This window comes from Chionomys nivalis, chromosome 19, assembly GCF_950005125.1.
Source record: "Chionomys nivalis chromosome 19, mChiNiv1.1, whole genome shotgun sequence".
Taxonomy (NCBI): domain Eukaryota; kingdom Metazoa; phylum Chordata; class Mammalia; order Rodentia; family Cricetidae; genus Chionomys; species Chionomys nivalis.
The window spans coordinates 55,670,641-55,688,245 of NC_080104.1; the positions used below are offsets into that span (position 1 = coordinate 55,670,641).

Below are 17,605 nucleotides of genomic sequence, written 5' to 3' on the forward strand. Positions count from 1 at the left end.
ACACTGTACCAGAAAGGACCGAGGGATTGCAGGTGTAGGTGCTGAGAAAGGAGGTGGTACCAGTGAACAGTGCATGTCCCTAAGTGAGTGTGTGCATGTGAGCACGTGTGCATGAGCATGAATGTAACATGTCAGTGTTTGCCTGGGTTATATGTAGTGAAAATGTGTATGCATGGGTACATGCATGCATGCGTATACGTGTGTGTGTGTGTGTAGACTGTGGAAGCTGATGGGCCCTGATCTGCCTACACTGAGGGTTCCCTAGGAGGGACAAGCCAGTCTGCAGGGAAGGGAGACAGGCTGACAGGCGATGGGAACCCTCTGGGGTCTTTCAGCCACATTAACTGGGAACCAAGCTGGAGAGCAAAGACTTGGTGTAGGAAGGCTCCATGGCAGGAGAGCACATTGCAGAGTGTGGCTTGTAAGCCGGTGGTGCATGACTGCATGGGAGCACCTGCACTGTGACGATCCAGGTGCTACTGGCCACACCGGACACTTTGCTGGCAGTGTGCTGCCGAATGGTGACCATTTCTTAGGGTGTGAGGGCGGAATTCTGACATGTACTGTTTACCAAGTCCTTGGCGCAGTGCCTCAATGTGGTCAGCTTGAAAGGGGCCACGGTGCAAGCTGGCTCCCAGAATTCCTGGGAACTTAGTGATCATCATGACACAGCTCTAACAATCAGATGGAGATGCCCTTCCAGCTGTGAGGACCTACAGATTCTGACAGGGCTGTGAGGGACAGACATCGGCCGGAGTTGAAGACACAATCCCCGTCGGTGGCTTTCAGCACAAAGAGCTTTATTGGGGGTTCGCAGAAAAAAAAAGAGGCTGAGAAGGGGACAGATCAGGTTCAGGATGGGGCTTCCAGGAAAGGCAACTCAGAAGCCATCCTCAGGTTTCTGCATGGCTGAGAGCTGCCACGGGTCCAGAACACTACATCTCAGTCTACGCCTTAGCATCCCCCACCTCTGACCCCACCCAAGGAACTCAGTTTAGAATCGTGTCTTAGAAACCATGAGTGACTAGTGGGAAGGAAAATGCCCAGCAGGGCCAGTGGCTGGGACCAGGGACGGTGAGTTTATACTGATGGAGGCGCGACACGGAGGCATGTGGCATAAACCACTCACTGTGCCTGAGGAACATTTGGGCACCTCTGTTTGTGTGGCAAGGCCCCACCTTCCAGAGTCTGGGGAGGGGTACAGAAGCAGGGCTGACCCAGAGTGTCTAGGATCTAGAGGGTCTGTGTAGGGTTGGGGAGGAAGAACATCTCATTCAAGGACTGAAGGATGGTGAAGAAGGTGGGATCCAGGGAGAAAGAACATTTTAATGCACCCCTCCCCCTGCAAGTCTCCCATCAGGGAGCCCTGCCTCATACCCTTATCTTATGAGCTGGTCCTGGCAGGGAAAAGCAAGGACAGGGAATGGAATGGCTGGAAGATGGGACTCCAAAGAAGTAGGGTTGGAAGCTTGGATGAGCAGGAGGGTACTGGGGTCTCTGGGGTTCTCCTCACAGGAGGAGGGGGCATGTCCTTCCAGGCTCCATACAAGTAGACTGTCCCCTGCCTTTTCTTTCCGGCAGGAGCCCTGTGGATGCACAACCAGGTAGGGCCATGTCCTAGGCTAAGGGCAGCATGTTGAGTCTGGCAGTGAGTTGAGCAGCCTGGGAAGGAATCCTACCCCTGTGTATCTAAAGGGCCCACTGGTGATTCTGGGACAAGAACAACAGAAGACCTCTGGGGTGCTGACCTCCCCCACCCAGCCTCCATCCATTCTCCTTCCTGACATGGTCATGTCAACAGGACAGACCTGCTGGACAGTGGAGGCCCCTGACACAGGTGGAAGGGCTGCAGGGGCCCAGCTACCACCTATGTTGTGACAACAGCTTAGAAGCAGCCACCCTCCCTGCACCACACATCACAACACCCAACAAGAGGCTTGCAAGCCGTATCCTCTCCAGCAGCACCTCCCGGAGTCGCTGCCAGGCTAGAGGTGTCCCTGCTCACGGGACAGACACGGCCCCTTGGGCACCATCCCAGTATCAGGATAGCACCCCATCTTTAATCCAAGCCCTCAGCTCTGGCTTTTTAGCCTCTTCTCCTTCGGTCAGAACCTTCTAGGTCCAGACCACTCTGCCCTCAGTGCCTGTCTCCGCTGAACACGTAAGCGGACACCATATGTTGGTCATGTCTGTGCCATGTGGGCCAGGCAGCAGTCACACCAGTGCCTGGGGTCACTAAGGAGGCTGCTTCATGGTTCCAATTCTCACCGGGATGGAAATGGTGCTACTCGCCCCTGCCAGGGCCTGACCCCTGCAACCCTGCGGACAGTGTAGCTTGGCCCAGTGCGGTGGAGGAATGGTGGTCGGGATCTGAGCTCATCCAAGGCTCCAGATTAACACTCCACTTACACTGCACATGCTGGGCATGGTGGTCCCATGGCCACCATGCAAGTGTGAGCACTCAGAAGTAAGGGAAGCTCATGAGTATTTCTTTTTCATGTACTTCTGCAGCTGACAGTCATGTGGCCCCAAGTACCATGTCTTGTGGTGACATAACTGTAGGCCACAGTGATGCTAAAACCAAGCCAGGCCAGGCCCCAGACAGTCTCACCTTGTCCCTGCAGATCACAAGAGAATTTCCCAACAGAAAGAGAAGCCACCGTCAATTTCTGCTTGAAAAGGCGGTTAGACCTGACGACACTCAGCATCCACACAATCTACACTCATTTGCTTCTCCCAAGGACTCAACAAAGCTTAAGATAAAAACACTTATACAAAAAGATAGAAAATAATAAAACTGGAAGTTAGTCAAGTAGGTGGCTACCCCTGAACATGAAGTAATATAGGGTAAGAAAATTGATCAACGAAGTAACTCTGGGATTTCAGCGAGGTGAAAGGAGAAAGTTCTTGTTGCTAGAGAAAAGCAGCATCCTGTTGATTGGCATGGAAACCTCAAACACCAGTCCTGCCTCCTTTGAAAAAGCTGCTTTAGATATTCGCAGTAGAAAAGCAAGGCACAGGAGCCACTGTGATTGACAGGCTTCCACTGGCCAGGCACAGATGGGAGTGGCAGAAGCAGGGGAGGGCCATAAGTTGTCTGGCAGCGGGCACTGCCACGGTAAGCCCATGCTGGACCTTTCTCACGTTTCTCCATTTCTCCCCCTCAAGGGACTGAAATTTTGGCACAAGGGCAACTCAGACACTCCCAGAACAAAGGTCAGTACAAGTCAGTGCAAGCTGGACTTTGCACTGACCTCTTTCGAAAGGCCTAGATCACCAGTGCTTTGCTCTGGGAAAGGGTAGCATCTCTGTGTTCTGATAGACTGGGAGGGCAAGAGTAAACAGAGAGCCATTCCCCAGCAGCAAAGCTGCTGATGCCTCTGATTGACAGAGCTGCAGCCATCCTCCCCATCAGGGCCCCATCCTTGTGTGTGCAAATATTCACTTCCCACAGCACTGCGTGGAAAAGATTAGCAGAGAGATCAAAGGAGTCTCAGACCTACACCACAAGCAGCCTGGGTTTAGGTGCCAGCTGAATCCATCTCTGGCAAAGTGTTCCATACCTATAACCTCAGTTTACCTACCCAATAAGATGGGCAAATCCCCTACTGGGTAGGCAGTGGCTGCAGGGACCAAATGCCAATGGAAGTGCTTTTGGGGCCGTGCAGAAGCAGCTGGAATGCACCTCCCTGGGAACACAAGAGCACCATCACCTCCACCTGGTGCTGAAACCAGGGCAGCCAGGCTCAGTGCCCGCCGGAGGCAGACGCTAGGGCACAGGGCTGAGAGGATCCTTGGAGACTGGTGCGCTAGGCAGGGACTTCAGGTACTCCAGGTGTCGTCTGGCATCCTCCTGGTTGTGGCGCACGTAGTACACCACATAGGCGATCACCATGGTGAACCAGCAGAACATAGTGACCAGCATGGCCACATCGGTGGTCTTCCGGTGGGTACTGCAAAAGCTCGCGCCTGAGTCCAAGACCTGGATCAGTGGCTTCCCCACGAACTGCTCCTGAGCCGAGGTGTGGCAGGCAATTTCATCCACAGAGTCAGGGTCCAGTTTCAGCTCCCACAGGGCCTCCTGCAGGGCACACTCACAGTGCAGTGGATTGTGGGACAGGCGGATCTTGGCACTCAACTTGCCCAGTGCGTCCTTTGGAATTCTTCGGATGCGATTGTGGGATAGATCCAGAAGCCGCAGGCCTCCAGCCAGACCTGAGAAGGCTGCAGGCCCTATGGCCTCGATGGCATTATGGGACAGGTCCAGCTCCCTCAGCTGGGGCAGGTTCTGGAAGGCTCCGTTGGGGACTCGGGAGATTCTGTTGGCGTCTAGCTTCAGGAGCACCGTGTCCGCTGGGATGTCTCTAGGGATCTCCTGCAGACCTCTTGAACTGCAGTGGACAGCCACAGCCCCAGCATGGTCAGGGCACTGGCAGGCCTGTGGGCAGGAGGCACCTAAGCGCAAGCAGAAGAGGATGAAGAAACAAGACCCCTGCGAGGGGCTCTGCCTGCCCCTGGGGCCCATCTTGTCTCCACCTGACCCAGGTAGCGCTTCTCTACTGGGATTTGCCAGTGAGTGTCCTCCTCAGTGTTGCAGGCAGTCATCCAACACAAACTCTGTGTCCTCACTTACAGAAGAGCCTAATGGTCACAGGTCTACAAGAAAAAGAGAAAGAGAGGTCAGGGTGACTAACACTGCCCATTACCGTCCATCTGGGAGGACAGAACCAGGGAGGAAAGGCGTCATGGACTCACCAGGTTTGAGTCAGGGTTGCAGGCTATCAAACATACCTGCTTGTAACTTACTCTGGAAGATTCCCAAGGCCACCCAGAGAAGCATCTCCCAGCTAAAAAAGACGACTAGGGCTAACCGCTAGCTGGAAACCGGCCCTACCCCTGGTCACTCACTCATAGCTGGGGACCCAAGTCTGGGCGTAGGCCCACAGATCCATCTCTCTCTCCCCTCCCCCAACTCCAGGCAAGTGCTGGCGGAGGGCTTCCCTCCCGATCTATGCCAGCCAGGTCGGGAGGGGCAGGTGGCCGCTTGCGCCCGCCTGGCCCATTTGTCCCTGAGCACTCTGCTACCTGTGACACCTTAAAGACTGCGGTCATCAGTAGAGCTCGCCGGGCGCCCCCAGGCAGCAGCTCCAAGCCCGCGGCGCTGGGGGCAGCGGAAAGGAAAAGCAGCCCCCTGCGTGTGGCCAGGCTGAGCGGGGAGCGGCGACAGAGAGCAGGGTGGCAGGGCCGGGACACCGGAGCTCCGCGGATGGGAAGCCACGCGGGCGGATAGGGTAGGGGCTTTACCTGAGCGGCCGTGGCTGATCTGAGCCTTCCGAGCTTCCCGGAGCCCGACCAAAGCCCTCCCAGCACCGCAGCGACCCGACCCGCGCCCATCCAGCGGCCAGTAGAGGGAAGAGGCTGGCAAGCCAGGGAAGGAGGGGAGGGGCCGGCAAGAGGAGGGGCAGCGTGGCGGCAGGGTCTGGAATAAGAGGGGTGAGGCCAGAGGGGTGGGGTTTTGTGTGGTTGGGGCGGGGCCTTGAGGGGAGGGGTCGGCGGAGAGGGGCCTTGCTATAGGGGTGGGGCCGGTGAGAAGGTGTCCAGACAGGGGTGTTGGTGTTGTGTGCATGGGGGGGGGGGGATAGGGCGGAGCCTGTTGTGGGTGAGAAGTGTCAGGTAAGGGCGTGGTCTGAGTGTTGAGGGGCGTGGTCTCTGAGGGGCGGTCCTTGATCGATGGGAGGGGCCTGTTGGAGGAGGGGCTGGGTAGGGGAGAGTTCTGTTTGATGAGAGCTAAAGCCTTAAGTGGAAGGATCTGGGTAGGGGGTGAGGATTGAATAAGGAAAGGCTGAACGGAGTTCAGAAAAAACGATAGAAGATGGGACCAGAACATAAAGAGTGGAGACTGAGGGAAGGGTGCGCAGGGTTGTGGGCGGAGTTCCGTGTGAGGGACGAGGTCTGGTATTTAAACTGACCTGGCAGGGGCGGAGTCTGGGCAGGGCCTGAGATGGCATGGGAGGGTTTAGCTGTCGGTTTTCTAGGGCATTGGTAAGCGGAGTGTCCGAGGCGTGCCACGTGGCCAAGCCCGGCCCTGAGCGTCCTCACCACCTGATGGACGTCTCTCATCCCAGATCCAAAGTGGTGGCACCCTAGGAAGGTGGACAGGGGCGCCGACCTGGGACCTGATCTTCAGCTCCGACCCTATCACTACCGGCCTCAGGAGGACCCCAGTCTCTCCTTGTCACCTGCTTTCCTTGGACAGTGGAGTAAGCGTTTCTCACGACGTCTATAAATGGCCTCCTATCACATAGGTTCTCCTTATTTTGAGGCTCACCACACTGACTCTCGGGGTGGTTCCTAGGTCCAGTGTGCCGGTTTCTGTGTCTGCTCACCTGTTCAGCTGGATTTTGATCTGGGACTGTAACGGAAGGGCAATGGAAGCAGGGTGCAGCAGTCTTGATGAATATGAGCAGTGTTTGACTTCTGGTTTCATGTCACACCCCACTGACAACACAGACACACGGCCAATGGTCCCTGATGGGTCAGTAGCTGTCATCAGAGACACTCTGGGTGTGGAGTGGCGGCTTGACCTGTGGCGTGGGTCTGTGCTCTGCTGTTTCCTGTCCGCTCCGTGGCTTGTCTTCTAGCTGTTTGTTTTCCTTCCTTTTGAGTTGTGAGAGTTCTTTGGAAACCCCCATCTCAGACGCATGGTTTGTAAACGTTGTTCCTCAGTTTATGCGGACTGTCTCTCCATTCTCTTGACAGTTTTTCCCACAGCTGGTTTTTAATTTTGAGGGAGTCTAACAGCGATTTTCTTTCTTTGGAGGATTATGATTTGGGGTGTTATATGTATGTAAGATGTCTTTGCCTGAGATAAAGTTTACAGGTGTCCAGATTTGCATGTGAGTCTGGGCTTGGAGCTGATCTGGGTGCACGGTGTGAGACATGAGATATGGACACTTTTTTTTTTTGCATGTAGAGAGGACAGTCCTTTCTCTGGTTTTCTGAGAATATCTTTTTAAGCAGAAGTGTATGTTGGATTTTGTTTTCACAAGTCTGGTAACATGGGATTATAGCAACTGATCTTCAAGTGTTAAAGTGGCCTCTGTTTGGGGATAAAGCACCCTTACTCATGATGTCATCGTCTTTGTATGCAGTAGAATTATTTAGCACATTTACAAGTGCCGAGTTTTTCGCCTTAGCCTGATGTTTTCTATCCCTCAAGGAAGTTTCCATCTTGTCCGAGCTGTCGCATAAATGAGTTCATAATACCTTTAACCTTTTCACGGTCCTATAACCCTTCCAGTGTCCATGAAATGTGCTGGATTGGCACTGCTCTCATGACTGACTTCTCCAGTGCCCTGCACTTCCTCTCTGATAATTCAGGACAGACACGTACTGGTTAATCAACTTGGAACAATTTTTGGTTTAAGTGGCTTCTCCACTGTTGACTCGCGCTCTGAACTTTCTTCTGGCCTTTGCTCACATGTGTTTAGCCGCCTCTTCCCTTTCTAGTTTCCTCAACTAGAGGCCGAGCTCCCAGACTCTGCTTCCCTTTCCAGCAGAGGTGCCCCCATCTCATCCTGTTCCAGTTGCTCCCCAGAACCTGGAATATTTTTTATTATCATCAAGTTTTAAATACTCTATAACCTTTCATTCTACTTTTTTAAATGAATATTTATTTTGTGTTTGCATGATCAGGCAAATGCCACCCAAGTGTGTGGAGGTCAGAGAACAGCTTAGAGAAGCAGGGTCTCTTTCCACTGTGAGATCCTAGGAATCACACCTGGGTCCTCAGGCTTGGCATCTCATCAGCCTCTCTATTTCTTACTTGATTCACGCGTTTAACAGTATGTCATTCAAATTCCAGATGTTTGGAAAATTTCCAGCAATCTTTCTATCATTACTAATTTAATTAGATCCATTGTCAGAGGATAGAGTCTATGCTTCAGGTCCTCTTAATTTTACTGAGACCCATTTATGGTCCAGAATCTGGAGATGGCTTGCATGCAGTCTGAGGTGTGTTCTGTGTCTGTGGGATGGAAGCTGATGGCTATGTTACAGAGAAGCTTCTGGAATTACCAACTCGCCCGCTTGCTCTGAAAGTTACTGAAGTGCCGGGATTGTTCCCTAGTTGTAATTACATCATCATGATGTAATTGGAGATTAGGGTCATCATGATGTAATTGGAGATTAGGGTCATCATGATGGCCCAGTTGGTGAAGGCACCTACTGAAGCCTGATGGCCTGAGTTCAGTTCCCAGAATCCCCCAAAAGTAGAGAGAACTGACTCTACAGAGTCATCCTCTGGCCTCCACGTGTGCTGTGGTGCACACACACATGCACACACACATAGCACAAAAATAAAATGGTTTGGTTTGGTTTGGTTGGTTTTTTTCAAGACAGGGTTTCTTTTCCTGGCTATTCTGGAACTTGCTTGGTAGAGCAAGTTAGCCTTGAACTCATAGATCTGCCTGCCTCTGCTTCCCTAGTGCTGGTATTAAAGGTGTGTACCACTTCCCAGCTAAAACAAAATGTTAAGAAATATTTTTTGTTTGTTTTTTTTCGAGACAGTGTTTCTCTGTGGTTTTGGAGCCTGTCCTGGAACTAGCTCTTGTAGACCAGGCTGGTCTCGAACTCACAGAGATCCGCCTGCCTCTGCCTCCCAAGTGCTGGGATTAAAGGCGTGCGCCACTACCGCCCGGCCAAGAAATAAATTTTAAAAAATTGTAAATTAGCCGGGTGGTGGTGGCATACGCCTTTAATCTCAGCACTTGGAGGCAGAGGCTTCGGATCTCTGAGTTCAAGGCCAGCCTGTTCTACAAGAACTAGTTCTAGGACAGGCACCAAAAACTACAGAGAAACCCTGTCTTGAAAATCAAAAAAAAAATTGTAAATTAGGCAGCTTTTCATGTGTGTGTATGTATGTATGTGTATATGTATGTATGTGTGTGTATGTAGTATATGTATGAATGTGTGTGTGGACACAAGTGTATACAGGTGTAGACTGGAAGTTGATGTTGAGTGTCTTCCTCAGTCTCCACCTTAGTTTTTGAGACAATGTCTCTCACTTAATCCAGTGCTCACCAGTTTGGCTAGTCCAGCTGGTCAGCAAGCCCCAGCAATCCCCCTATCTCATCTTCCCAGCACTGAGTTACAGGTACAAGATGCTGTGCTGACTCATTTGACATGGGTGCTGGGAATCTAAACCCAGTTTCTCATGCTTGTAGCGCAAGCGTGTTACCAACTGAGCCATCTCCCCAGCCCCGCCAACGTTTGTTTTGCTCATTTTGAACCCTTATGTTCTGACCATGTGTATTCTTGACTAACTGACCCTATTATCACTGTGAATTGGCTGTGTATTCCTGGAAATCCCCCTTGTATGCCGTTAATACAGCCATGCCTGCTTCCTTTTGGTCAAGTTAGGTAGGATGTCCCCTTCTGTCTTCCTCTTCACATAGTATGGTTTTCTATTTCAAGCCACTTCCTTCAGGGTCCCACAGTGTTGATGCACCTCTCAAAACCAATCAAATCCAAAGGGAAAACTGATAACTCTACAGCAGAGAAAGCGCCGTCTATGTGGCCGAGTGTGCTGGTTGTTCTTCTCATTGGGGAACAATGTGACAAGCAACTGATAGGAGGATTTATTCTGGTTAACAGTTTGAGGCTGTCCTCCTCGTGGGGAAGGTATGGCAGCATGCGTCCATCCATAGCCCAGAAGGCAGGATTTGTTCAAGACTTGCTTACTCCCATCTTGGAGGACTAGGAAGCAAAATGACTGAATGGTGGTATTCAGCTGCCTTTTTCCCTTTTCCTCTTTTATTCAACCTATACCCTGGGCTGGGTCTTCCTGCCTCAGTTAAACTCCTCTAGAAATACTCTCACGGGATTTGTCTAGAGGTGTTCTCCCATCTTCTAGATGATTCTAACTCCAGCCAAGTTTACAATAATTAGTCATCACACTGGGTGCGTATCTTTAGTGATCAAAAAGACAGTAGTTACCCTTTGAGAAGGGTACAGCCCTGCTCTGGTGATGTCCTACCCAGTAAGTCCCCTCATGCAGCTGTGAGCAGACAGCAGACATACTCAAACCAAATACACTGTCCAGAACAACAGGATGCTCAACAGTGAAAAGATCACTACAGACAGCAGAAGTCTGAGTCACTGCTGCAGGTAGAGGAAGCTAAGAAGTCGGTGACACCTGGTCTATCTCAGTGTGATGGGACCCAAAGACAAAGATGGCTATGGGGAATTCAGAGAAACTGCATCAGCATTTCAGCTAGACTGCAGCTGTTTGGTCTGGGTCTCCTGGCATTGCTGTCTTGTTTTAAAGGACAGCTGGGAGAAAGAAGGGTTCCATACAATCTCTCAATGCATCTTTGCTTTCTCATCTCCTGGGTTTCCTCATCTCGTGCCTTCTTGGACCTAGGTATGTGGGTTCACAACTTGAATGTTGGAGGCTTGGTCCCTAACATGGTACTGCTGGAAGGTGCTTGAACCTTCAGGAGGTGGGACTCAATGGGAGGGGAGGTGTTGTCATTGTGGAGGTACCCTTGAAGGAAAAAATGACCTGCGTCTCTCAGCTAATGGACATGTGATAGGCTTGCTTTGCTCCGATATGCTCGCCCCACACCCATGGCTTTCCCATTGTAATATCAGCACATGTGGTGACTCAGTTCTAGGACACAGGGTGGCCAAGGAGTGACGAAGCCAGTCAGAGCAGAGCCAATTGTCTTTAAGATAGTCTTTCTCAACTGTACAGAGCCTGCTGTACCACTGGAATCCTTGTTTCTCCCAGAATTCCTAGATCTCTTAGGATTCCTGGATCTCGAGGGCTTCCTGAATCCTCTAGAATTCCTGGCTTTCTGCCTTGCTTTGAAGCCTGAACTGGACAACCTCCTAGGACTGTGTCCTCCCAGCTTCCAGGGAGTCACACAGCAACCCTTGCTGGGCTACCTGTCACTTCCCAGAGACCCTCAATCAGATCACATCCCTTTGGGCATCCAGGCTTCATTCCTGGGAACCAGGCTGCCTCCACTGGCTCAGAGCAGCTCAGGATGTGCCCCCAGGTCCACTGGAGCAGGCCCTGGCCACCCCAGAGCTTTCTTCTGTTCATGGTGGTGCAAGTTGAGTCCTGAACTCTCCAAGACTACCTTTTTAGATAGATTGATCATACCCACTTTTTTATTGTCCCATCCCATTAAACCCCAACATCGCCCACCCCTACCCTGGCTGTAGAGTTGATCTCATAGCCAGTACCAATCCCTGAGTCATAGGCCACCTGTCAGAGAAAGCTTAACATTCCCAATTCCCAATGGTACATTCCTCTAGAGGCTATGACACGATGCCTTGTCTTCTTCTAGTACCTTCTGTAGCCAGCAGGTCAGCTGGAGCTAGGGGATGCTCTGTTTGAGTGCTTCCAGAAGAGCACTTCTGAAGTCCAGGGATGGCAGTCATCCAGCTCAAAGTCCTCACTGCCTCCCCCAATGCCTGTGACCCAGCACTGGCCAGGAGTCATGAGGTTACTGTCTTTTCCTGAAAGAGGCTCAGCCTCTATCTACCTTCTGCCTGGGACGGAAGGCTCCCACAATGAGGACCAAGGTCTCTCTAGGGGACAGTGCCTGCCCCAGAGGTAGTACTTCCAGCCAGGATTATGGGTAGTGGCAGCATCTTGCTGGACAGAGCCCCATAAAGCCCAAGTCAAGGCATGGCACCTGAGGACATGGGCACCAGGAGCCACTAAATGTACTTCTGTCTTCATGCTGTCTTCTTGTAGCAGAGGTGACTTTCAGTACACCACTTCTGGGGACTTGTTAAGATCCCCGTGGTCACTCAACCCAGCACCACAACCTACCACCCCAACCCAGTACCCTAACCTGCCAGTCAGACCAAGATAAAGCAGTCCAAGTGTTGGGGGGCATTGGTGGATAGCCACTCCTGCCCCTGAAGCTTCCACCAGAACCAACAGTCAGAAGTGAGCTCCAAACAGCGTGGCCACCTTTTGGAGGATGGTCTTGTGGTTTGCGTACACGGGGATGCGCCTGTCCACCACCTGCCATTCAGTAGACATCTGCAGGCCGCAGCTTGATGCCTTTGGATCGTGGGTGTGCAGGTTCTGCAAGGACAAACAGCCTATGTCCACCCAGCAACCTGAATCCTCAGGCTGCGGGGACCAAGGCAGCCTACAAGATTACCTCCCGCCCATAGCCAGCTCACTGTATGACGTGAGATCGCCTGCTCTGGGTACCTAAGCTGGTGGCCCTGTTGGGACCCGTAGATCAAAGTGAGTTAAGGAGATGTGGCCTTACTCAGAGGCCAGGCTCATACCTCTTCCAGCCTCTTCAGCTCCACATCGTTCTGACCCTGGAAATGGATGCTGACAGCCACCGTCTCAATCCAGGCATTGTCTGTGTTCCTTGGGTCATCCACATACCCTTTATACACCTGCGGGCCAGTACAGGAGTGAGCTATCTGAGCCAGTTATGGGGTCCTGACTCCCCAGGCCATGGTGGAAGAGCTCAGATCCACAGGGAAGGCCTCCCGAGCCAGGGTCTGCACATGGCTGACTGGCTGTTCAACCCCCTGACCTACCACCCTGCTTGAGGCTGCCTGCTACATGCTTTCTCCCTGGCCAGTCTCAGGCCCCACAGCCTCCTGACCCCACGACTGGGCTCTGGCCCAAGTCAAGCATAGGACCTGACTGCCTGTACTGAGGATCAGAGTCCTCATCTCAAGGATCCTGTTTGAGAACCCAGACAGCGGAGGTCACTGCCACGCATCCCCTTCAAAACGAGAGTTCAGACCAGCAATCCTAGAGATAAAGGCAGATGGCCACCCCAGGGCATGAGCGCTTCTTTGGGGTAACGAGACATGTTGGGACTAGATAGGGATGGTGGTCACAGAGTGTTAGTTTATCAGTGTGAGGGAATTGTTCATTCTAGACTAAGTCTCTGTCAGCCCCCTGGTGGGGCTAAGGAGAGAGCCCAGGAAACTTAAACAGCCCCTGTGGGAAGGGGGATAGCCCAGGTTTTCTCAAAGAGGGTGGGATGCTGGCGTTCCAGCCGTGTTGCAGGGTGTGTCCCTGTTTATCCATGGAGTCCCTCCAGATTCACGTTGTATGAATTTTACTCTGCTAAGAGAAGAACTTAAATTATAAGAGAAAAGGCAGTGGTGTCCAGTGCACTGTGCCGATGACACCATTCAAAATTGTGTGGCTTCTAGGAAACAGTGGGCTTCACCAGCCACCACCATTGTTTCTCTAAGACACAGAACAGCTGGACCACCCCCAGAGGGCTGCTGAGATCGATCACAGTATATGCAGGAATACGTTGGTCCTGACAAACAGGGAGATGAATTTACAAATCTGGACTTAAACACAGCATCTCAGCTGCTGAGAAAAAGCAGGTCGTAGGCTGCTCATGGCCCACGTCCATTAGGAACGTGCATATCTGTGTGTAGAGAGTCTGGCTGCAGGGGGGCAGGTGGAGGGTCCTATAAAGAAGTAAGCATCCGAGCCCTGCCTAAGGATCCAGGATGGCGTTGATTGACATGCAGGGGCTCAGCACAGGAGCTCAACACACAGGAATCCATGCACAGGAAGTGGGCCCTACCTCTGTACCTTGCACCAGCAAGGTCTCGAAGGGCACCCAGAACTCTTGCCGGAGGACACGTTTCAGCTTCCGTGGCAGCATCTCCCCTGGCTCCCGAGAGCCCTGAGCAGAGAAGAGGTGAAGGCCAGTGAACAAGGCATGCAAGATGGATCCTGGGCAACCCAGGAACCCATCTCTTCTGGCCACCTGCCCGGTGTAGGCAGCCAGCCAGCCCCCTGAAAAGCTGAAGGCAGCAGTATCTGTCAGTCTAGAATCAGCTCTCTGGCTGTGTGACACTGCCCAGACCCACCATCCGCGTCATCAATCCACAGCCTGAGCAGGAGCGTGGGGCTAAAGAGGGCAGGGACAGCCACTGTGACTCCATGAAGGCAATTGAGCCCTCCCACCACTTTCCAGCACCAGAGCCGGGCAGGTATCATATCCAAATTGTTTGCCTGCCTGTCCTCAGGCCCCTCTGCCTGGTCCCTGTTGCTAGGCTCTCAGCGCCCAGAAAGCCCAGATACTGCCCTAGTTCTGTAATTCACCTTCTAGCTCGAGGACCCTGGTTGACATCACTGTTCCAAGTCACTACAGGGACATGTTCTCCTACCAAGGCAACCTCTGAGCCATGGGATAGACAGATGTCTTAAGGGCAGGACAGCAGTTGAGTTGGAAAAAAACCACAGACCCAGGGAACAGGGACAGAGGAGGTGCATTGACAGATGAACTGCATCACATTTGCTGTGTACCACAGCCAGGGCCAGGCTAGACTTGGTTCTCCTGACAGGACAAGGCTCTCTGACCCCTGCTATAATCTGAACCTGGAGGTGTTGGGAGCAGGACAAGCTGATCTGGGGGAAAAAAATGGAGTCACACTGGTATGAATGGCCTGGGCCTCTGTACCCCAATTCTGTCATTACAAAAGGGTCTCTCACCTTCAGTCCTACAGCCAGTATTAGTTCCTGTGCCAACCCACCATTAATCCTTAAATAGCACCCTTCTGCCTTTAGGGCTCAACTCAGAATCTAGAGAGGGAGAGCAATCCACATCTAAGCCAGCACTAAGCTGTCCCAGTACTGAGCTCTGCCACCCCAGGAAGCCTGGCCTGGGATGTGAGCCTGTGGGGAAGCCTGGGAGGGAGCTCTCAAGAAGCACGTTACCATATCAGCCCATCCAGGGCGATGGGAGGCTGGGACTGTCCCTGCCAGTGACTGTGGGTGGCTAGTATACACGCAGTGAGTGGGATGGACAGATGAGGTGCCTGGCTTACCCCAGGCAAGGCCCAGTGCTCGGAGTGAGGCAGCTTCATCACCAGCACCTCCAGCATCTTCCTGACACTCTTCCGGCAGATGGCTCCACCTTGGTTCCTCTTCCACCTGTATGGGGGAATCCACTTACACTCTGCACGGGCACCCTGTGCAGAGCAGCTGGCAGGGACTGGCTGGGCCTGGAGGCAGCATCCCCCACAGCCAATACTCCCACCTCCACCCCCCATTCTTCTCTCCCCTCTGTTGGCCCCTCCCCATCTTCTTCCCTAAGCACTTAATCCCAAGGCAGAGTAGAGACAGAAGACACAGGGGGAAAGTCTTTCCTCAAGGCCACAGCTCTCTGTCCCTGAGACCCTAGTGCCTTGCTGGGCTTCAGTGAAACATAGGCTAGGACCCCCAAGAGATTCCCCAAGTGCAGCCAGACAGCACCTGTCCAGAAGGTAGGGGGACCCAGGGTTGGAAACATCACACTGTTAAAAGGCCTGAGGGTGGCACACGTGGGTGTGGGGGCAAAGCTGTGTAAGAGTGTGGATGGGGCGCATCCCCTGGTAGGAAAACTTCGCAATCTTAACATTTCAATAGGATCGTGGGTGGGTTTTGTCATTTCTATAACTTTTAGTAGAGGCTCGAGACAGTTTTGATCAGCCCTGTAGTAGGGCTAAGGGGGTACGTTAAGAAATGTATGCAGCCTTCAGGGGAGAAAAGGTAGCCTGAGCTTTCTCAAAGACGTTTGGGTGCAGGGTATGTGTCTTGTGTTTTTCCACAGGCTTCCACTGAGTATCAAGCACCAAGACCATTCTCTAGACCCTCAGAACACATGGGGTTGGGGTATCTTTGGAACCAAGGCATAGATGTCAGACATAGGGCTCACCGAGTAACCACCGGCTGCAGGGTGTGGTTGGGTCCAAACCAGCTGAGGCTCCCGCGTCCACGCAACCCCGTACGGCCCATGGGGTTCCTAGGTTAGAAAGGATTAACTTAGCCACTATACTTGATAGCGAGAGATTAGGACAGTGTTAGGAGGGAAACTGGGTAGGGGACATGGGCAGGTGGGGCCGAGTCACGATGGGCATGGCAGGGATGGTGTGCCAGCTCCTGCCTACCTGTCCTGGCCCCGCTGAGATCTCCAGAGGGTAAAGCCAAAGCTTCTGATCAGTGTGCAACCACCATGGCCAGCCCTCCTCCATAGCTAGGGTTAAAAACTCAGAGGCCTATGTCCAGTGGCTGTGGCCACAAATGACGGGGACCAGACTGTGGATACACGGACTCACTGTACCCCAGGAGCACAGAGTGCTAATTGCAGGCAGTGCAGGTGCCTCTCATTGCGCTAGGACCCCCTCTCCCCTCCTCTCACTCCACCAGACTCTGTTCCAAATCAGGTCTAAGAATTGGTGGGTCTCGCCGGGCGGTGGTGGCGCACGCCTTTAATCCCAGCACTCGGGAGGCAGAGGCAGGTGGATCTCTGTGAGTTCGAGGCCAACCTGGCCTACAAGAGCTAGTTCCAGGACAGGCTCCAAAGCCACAGAGAAACCCTGTCTCGAAAAAACCAAAAAAAAAAAAAAAAAATTGGTGGGTCTCGTGACTTCAACACAAATGGGGAGACACAGGACAGGCGCAGCCACCACCACATAGGACCCTCTCAGCCCACCACTCCAGATTTGCCACTTGCCAGGAGTCGTCCTGTAGATGGGCTCTGCTTCCTTCCACAGCTCCTAGTGCTCCCTGACGCCCTCCCTCCCTTCCCTCCCCTCCCCTATCTCTAATCGCTCAGCTGAGGTTCCCACACCACCCAGTGGGTTGGTACCAGCATGGAGCTCTTGGGAGGTGGAGCTCTTTGAAGGTGAGGCTGGTGGGATGCTTTAGGTCATTGGGATGTTCTTTAAGGTGGCAAAGGAGCCCCAGCTTCCTTTCCCTCTTTTGCTTCCCAGTCATAAGGTAGGTAGCACTCTCCACACATCCTGCCATGGTGGGGTTACGCCCCCCCACAGGGCCACCAGAGCCAACTTGAGTCTGTACTAAAAGCTTCTAGACGAGCCCACCGTGACAGTTCTTTGTTTCTCAGATGGCTGTCCTAGGGGTTTTGTAATGATGGAAAGCTGATGGGCCCAGCACCTCCTCCGCCTTGGATGGGCCTCCCCCACCCCACACTTCAGCTGTGTGGTTCAGTGAGAAACACTCGCTTCAAACACTACTGTGAAGAAAAGAGACTAATGCTTCCTTATGATCTGCGCTTATCCCCACCAAAGCTCACGTCAGATCTGCCCTGTGGTTAGATGCATGGGGCACTGGGGGCAGGTGGGGCCTTCAGGAAGTGACTGCTCTCGCAGACGGTCCTAGCTGTGTGACATCCTGCACCTCCTCTGCCTCCATCACCAAAGATGCATCCTTGGATGCGAGCCCTTGACACTGGGCCAGAACCGTGAGCCAAAAAAAAAAAAAAAACCTTTCTTTTCATAACCTACTTAGTCTCCGGATTTCTATTAGGGGCAACATAAAACAGACGTAGCCAATGAGTTCACGGACGGAAACTATGGCCAGGGAAATATAATTTAAAAGGCAGTTCGAGTCCTAACTATGTAAGTATGCTATTATATAAAAAGTATTGGGGCTGGGAGATGACTCAGTAGGCAAAGTGTTGCCCATACAAGCTTGAGGACCTAAGTTCAAATCCTCGAAATTCGTGTAAAATAAGGTCAGTGTGGAGCACGGTGTGCTCGCAGAGACAGGAGGATCACTGACCAGTCAGTCCAACCA

General features: G+C 52.6%; 2 protein-coding genes and 2 non-coding genes across 11 annotated transcripts in view; all 4 read right to left on the reverse strand.

Annotated features, from left to right (window-relative positions):
• Positions 1–831: 831 nt before the first annotated feature.
• Lrrc3 (leucine rich repeat containing 3) lies at positions 832–5,450 on the reverse strand. Its single transcript, XM_057794563.1, has 2 exons — positions 5,305–5,450; positions 832–4,656 (listed from the first exon to the last, which is right to left on the reverse strand). The coding sequence occupies exon 2, from the start codon at positions 4,523–4,525 to the stop codon at positions 3,770–3,772; it is 756 nt and encodes a 251-aa protein (XP_057650546.1). The 5' UTR covers positions 4,526–4,656; positions 5,305–5,450; the 3' UTR covers positions 832–3,769.
• Positions 5,451–11,232: 5,782 nt separating this feature from the next.
• Trpm2 (transient receptor potential cation channel subfamily M member 2) overlaps positions 11,233–17,605 on the reverse strand; it is a 47,101-nt gene continuing 40,728 nt past the window's right edge. For all 8 annotated transcript variants that reach the window (XM_057794558.1, XM_057794557.1, XM_057794561.1 and 5 more), the window contains 5 exons: positions 15,723–15,809; positions 14,854–14,959; positions 13,605–13,706; positions 12,322–12,438; positions 11,233–12,109 (listed from right to left, as the gene is read on the reverse strand). In XM_057794558.1, coding sequence (XP_057650541.1) covers positions 11,963–12,109; positions 12,322–12,438; positions 13,605–13,706; positions 14,854–14,959; positions 15,723–15,809 — 559 coding nt within the window. In that variant the 3' untranslated portion in view covers positions 11,233–11,962. The remainder of the gene's footprint in view (positions 12,110–12,321; positions 12,439–13,604; positions 13,707–14,853; positions 14,960–15,722; positions 15,810–17,605) is intronic.
• On the reverse strand, positions 13,663–13,738 carry LOC130862492 (Z6 small nucleolar RNA). The gene has a single exon (XR_009055659.1). It is a non-coding gene; the product is annotated as a Z6 small nucleolar RNA (small nucleolar RNA).
• LOC130862491 (Z6 small nucleolar RNA) lies at positions 14,842–14,900 on the reverse strand. The gene has a single exon (XR_009055658.1). It is a non-coding gene; the product is annotated as a Z6 small nucleolar RNA (small nucleolar RNA).

Excerpts from the sequence above, each read along its gene's own strand:
- Lrrc3 (XM_057794563.1), bottom strand. The coding sequence starts at position 4,525 with ATGGGCCCCAGGGGCAGGCAGAGCCCCTCGCAGGGGTCTTGTTTCTTC.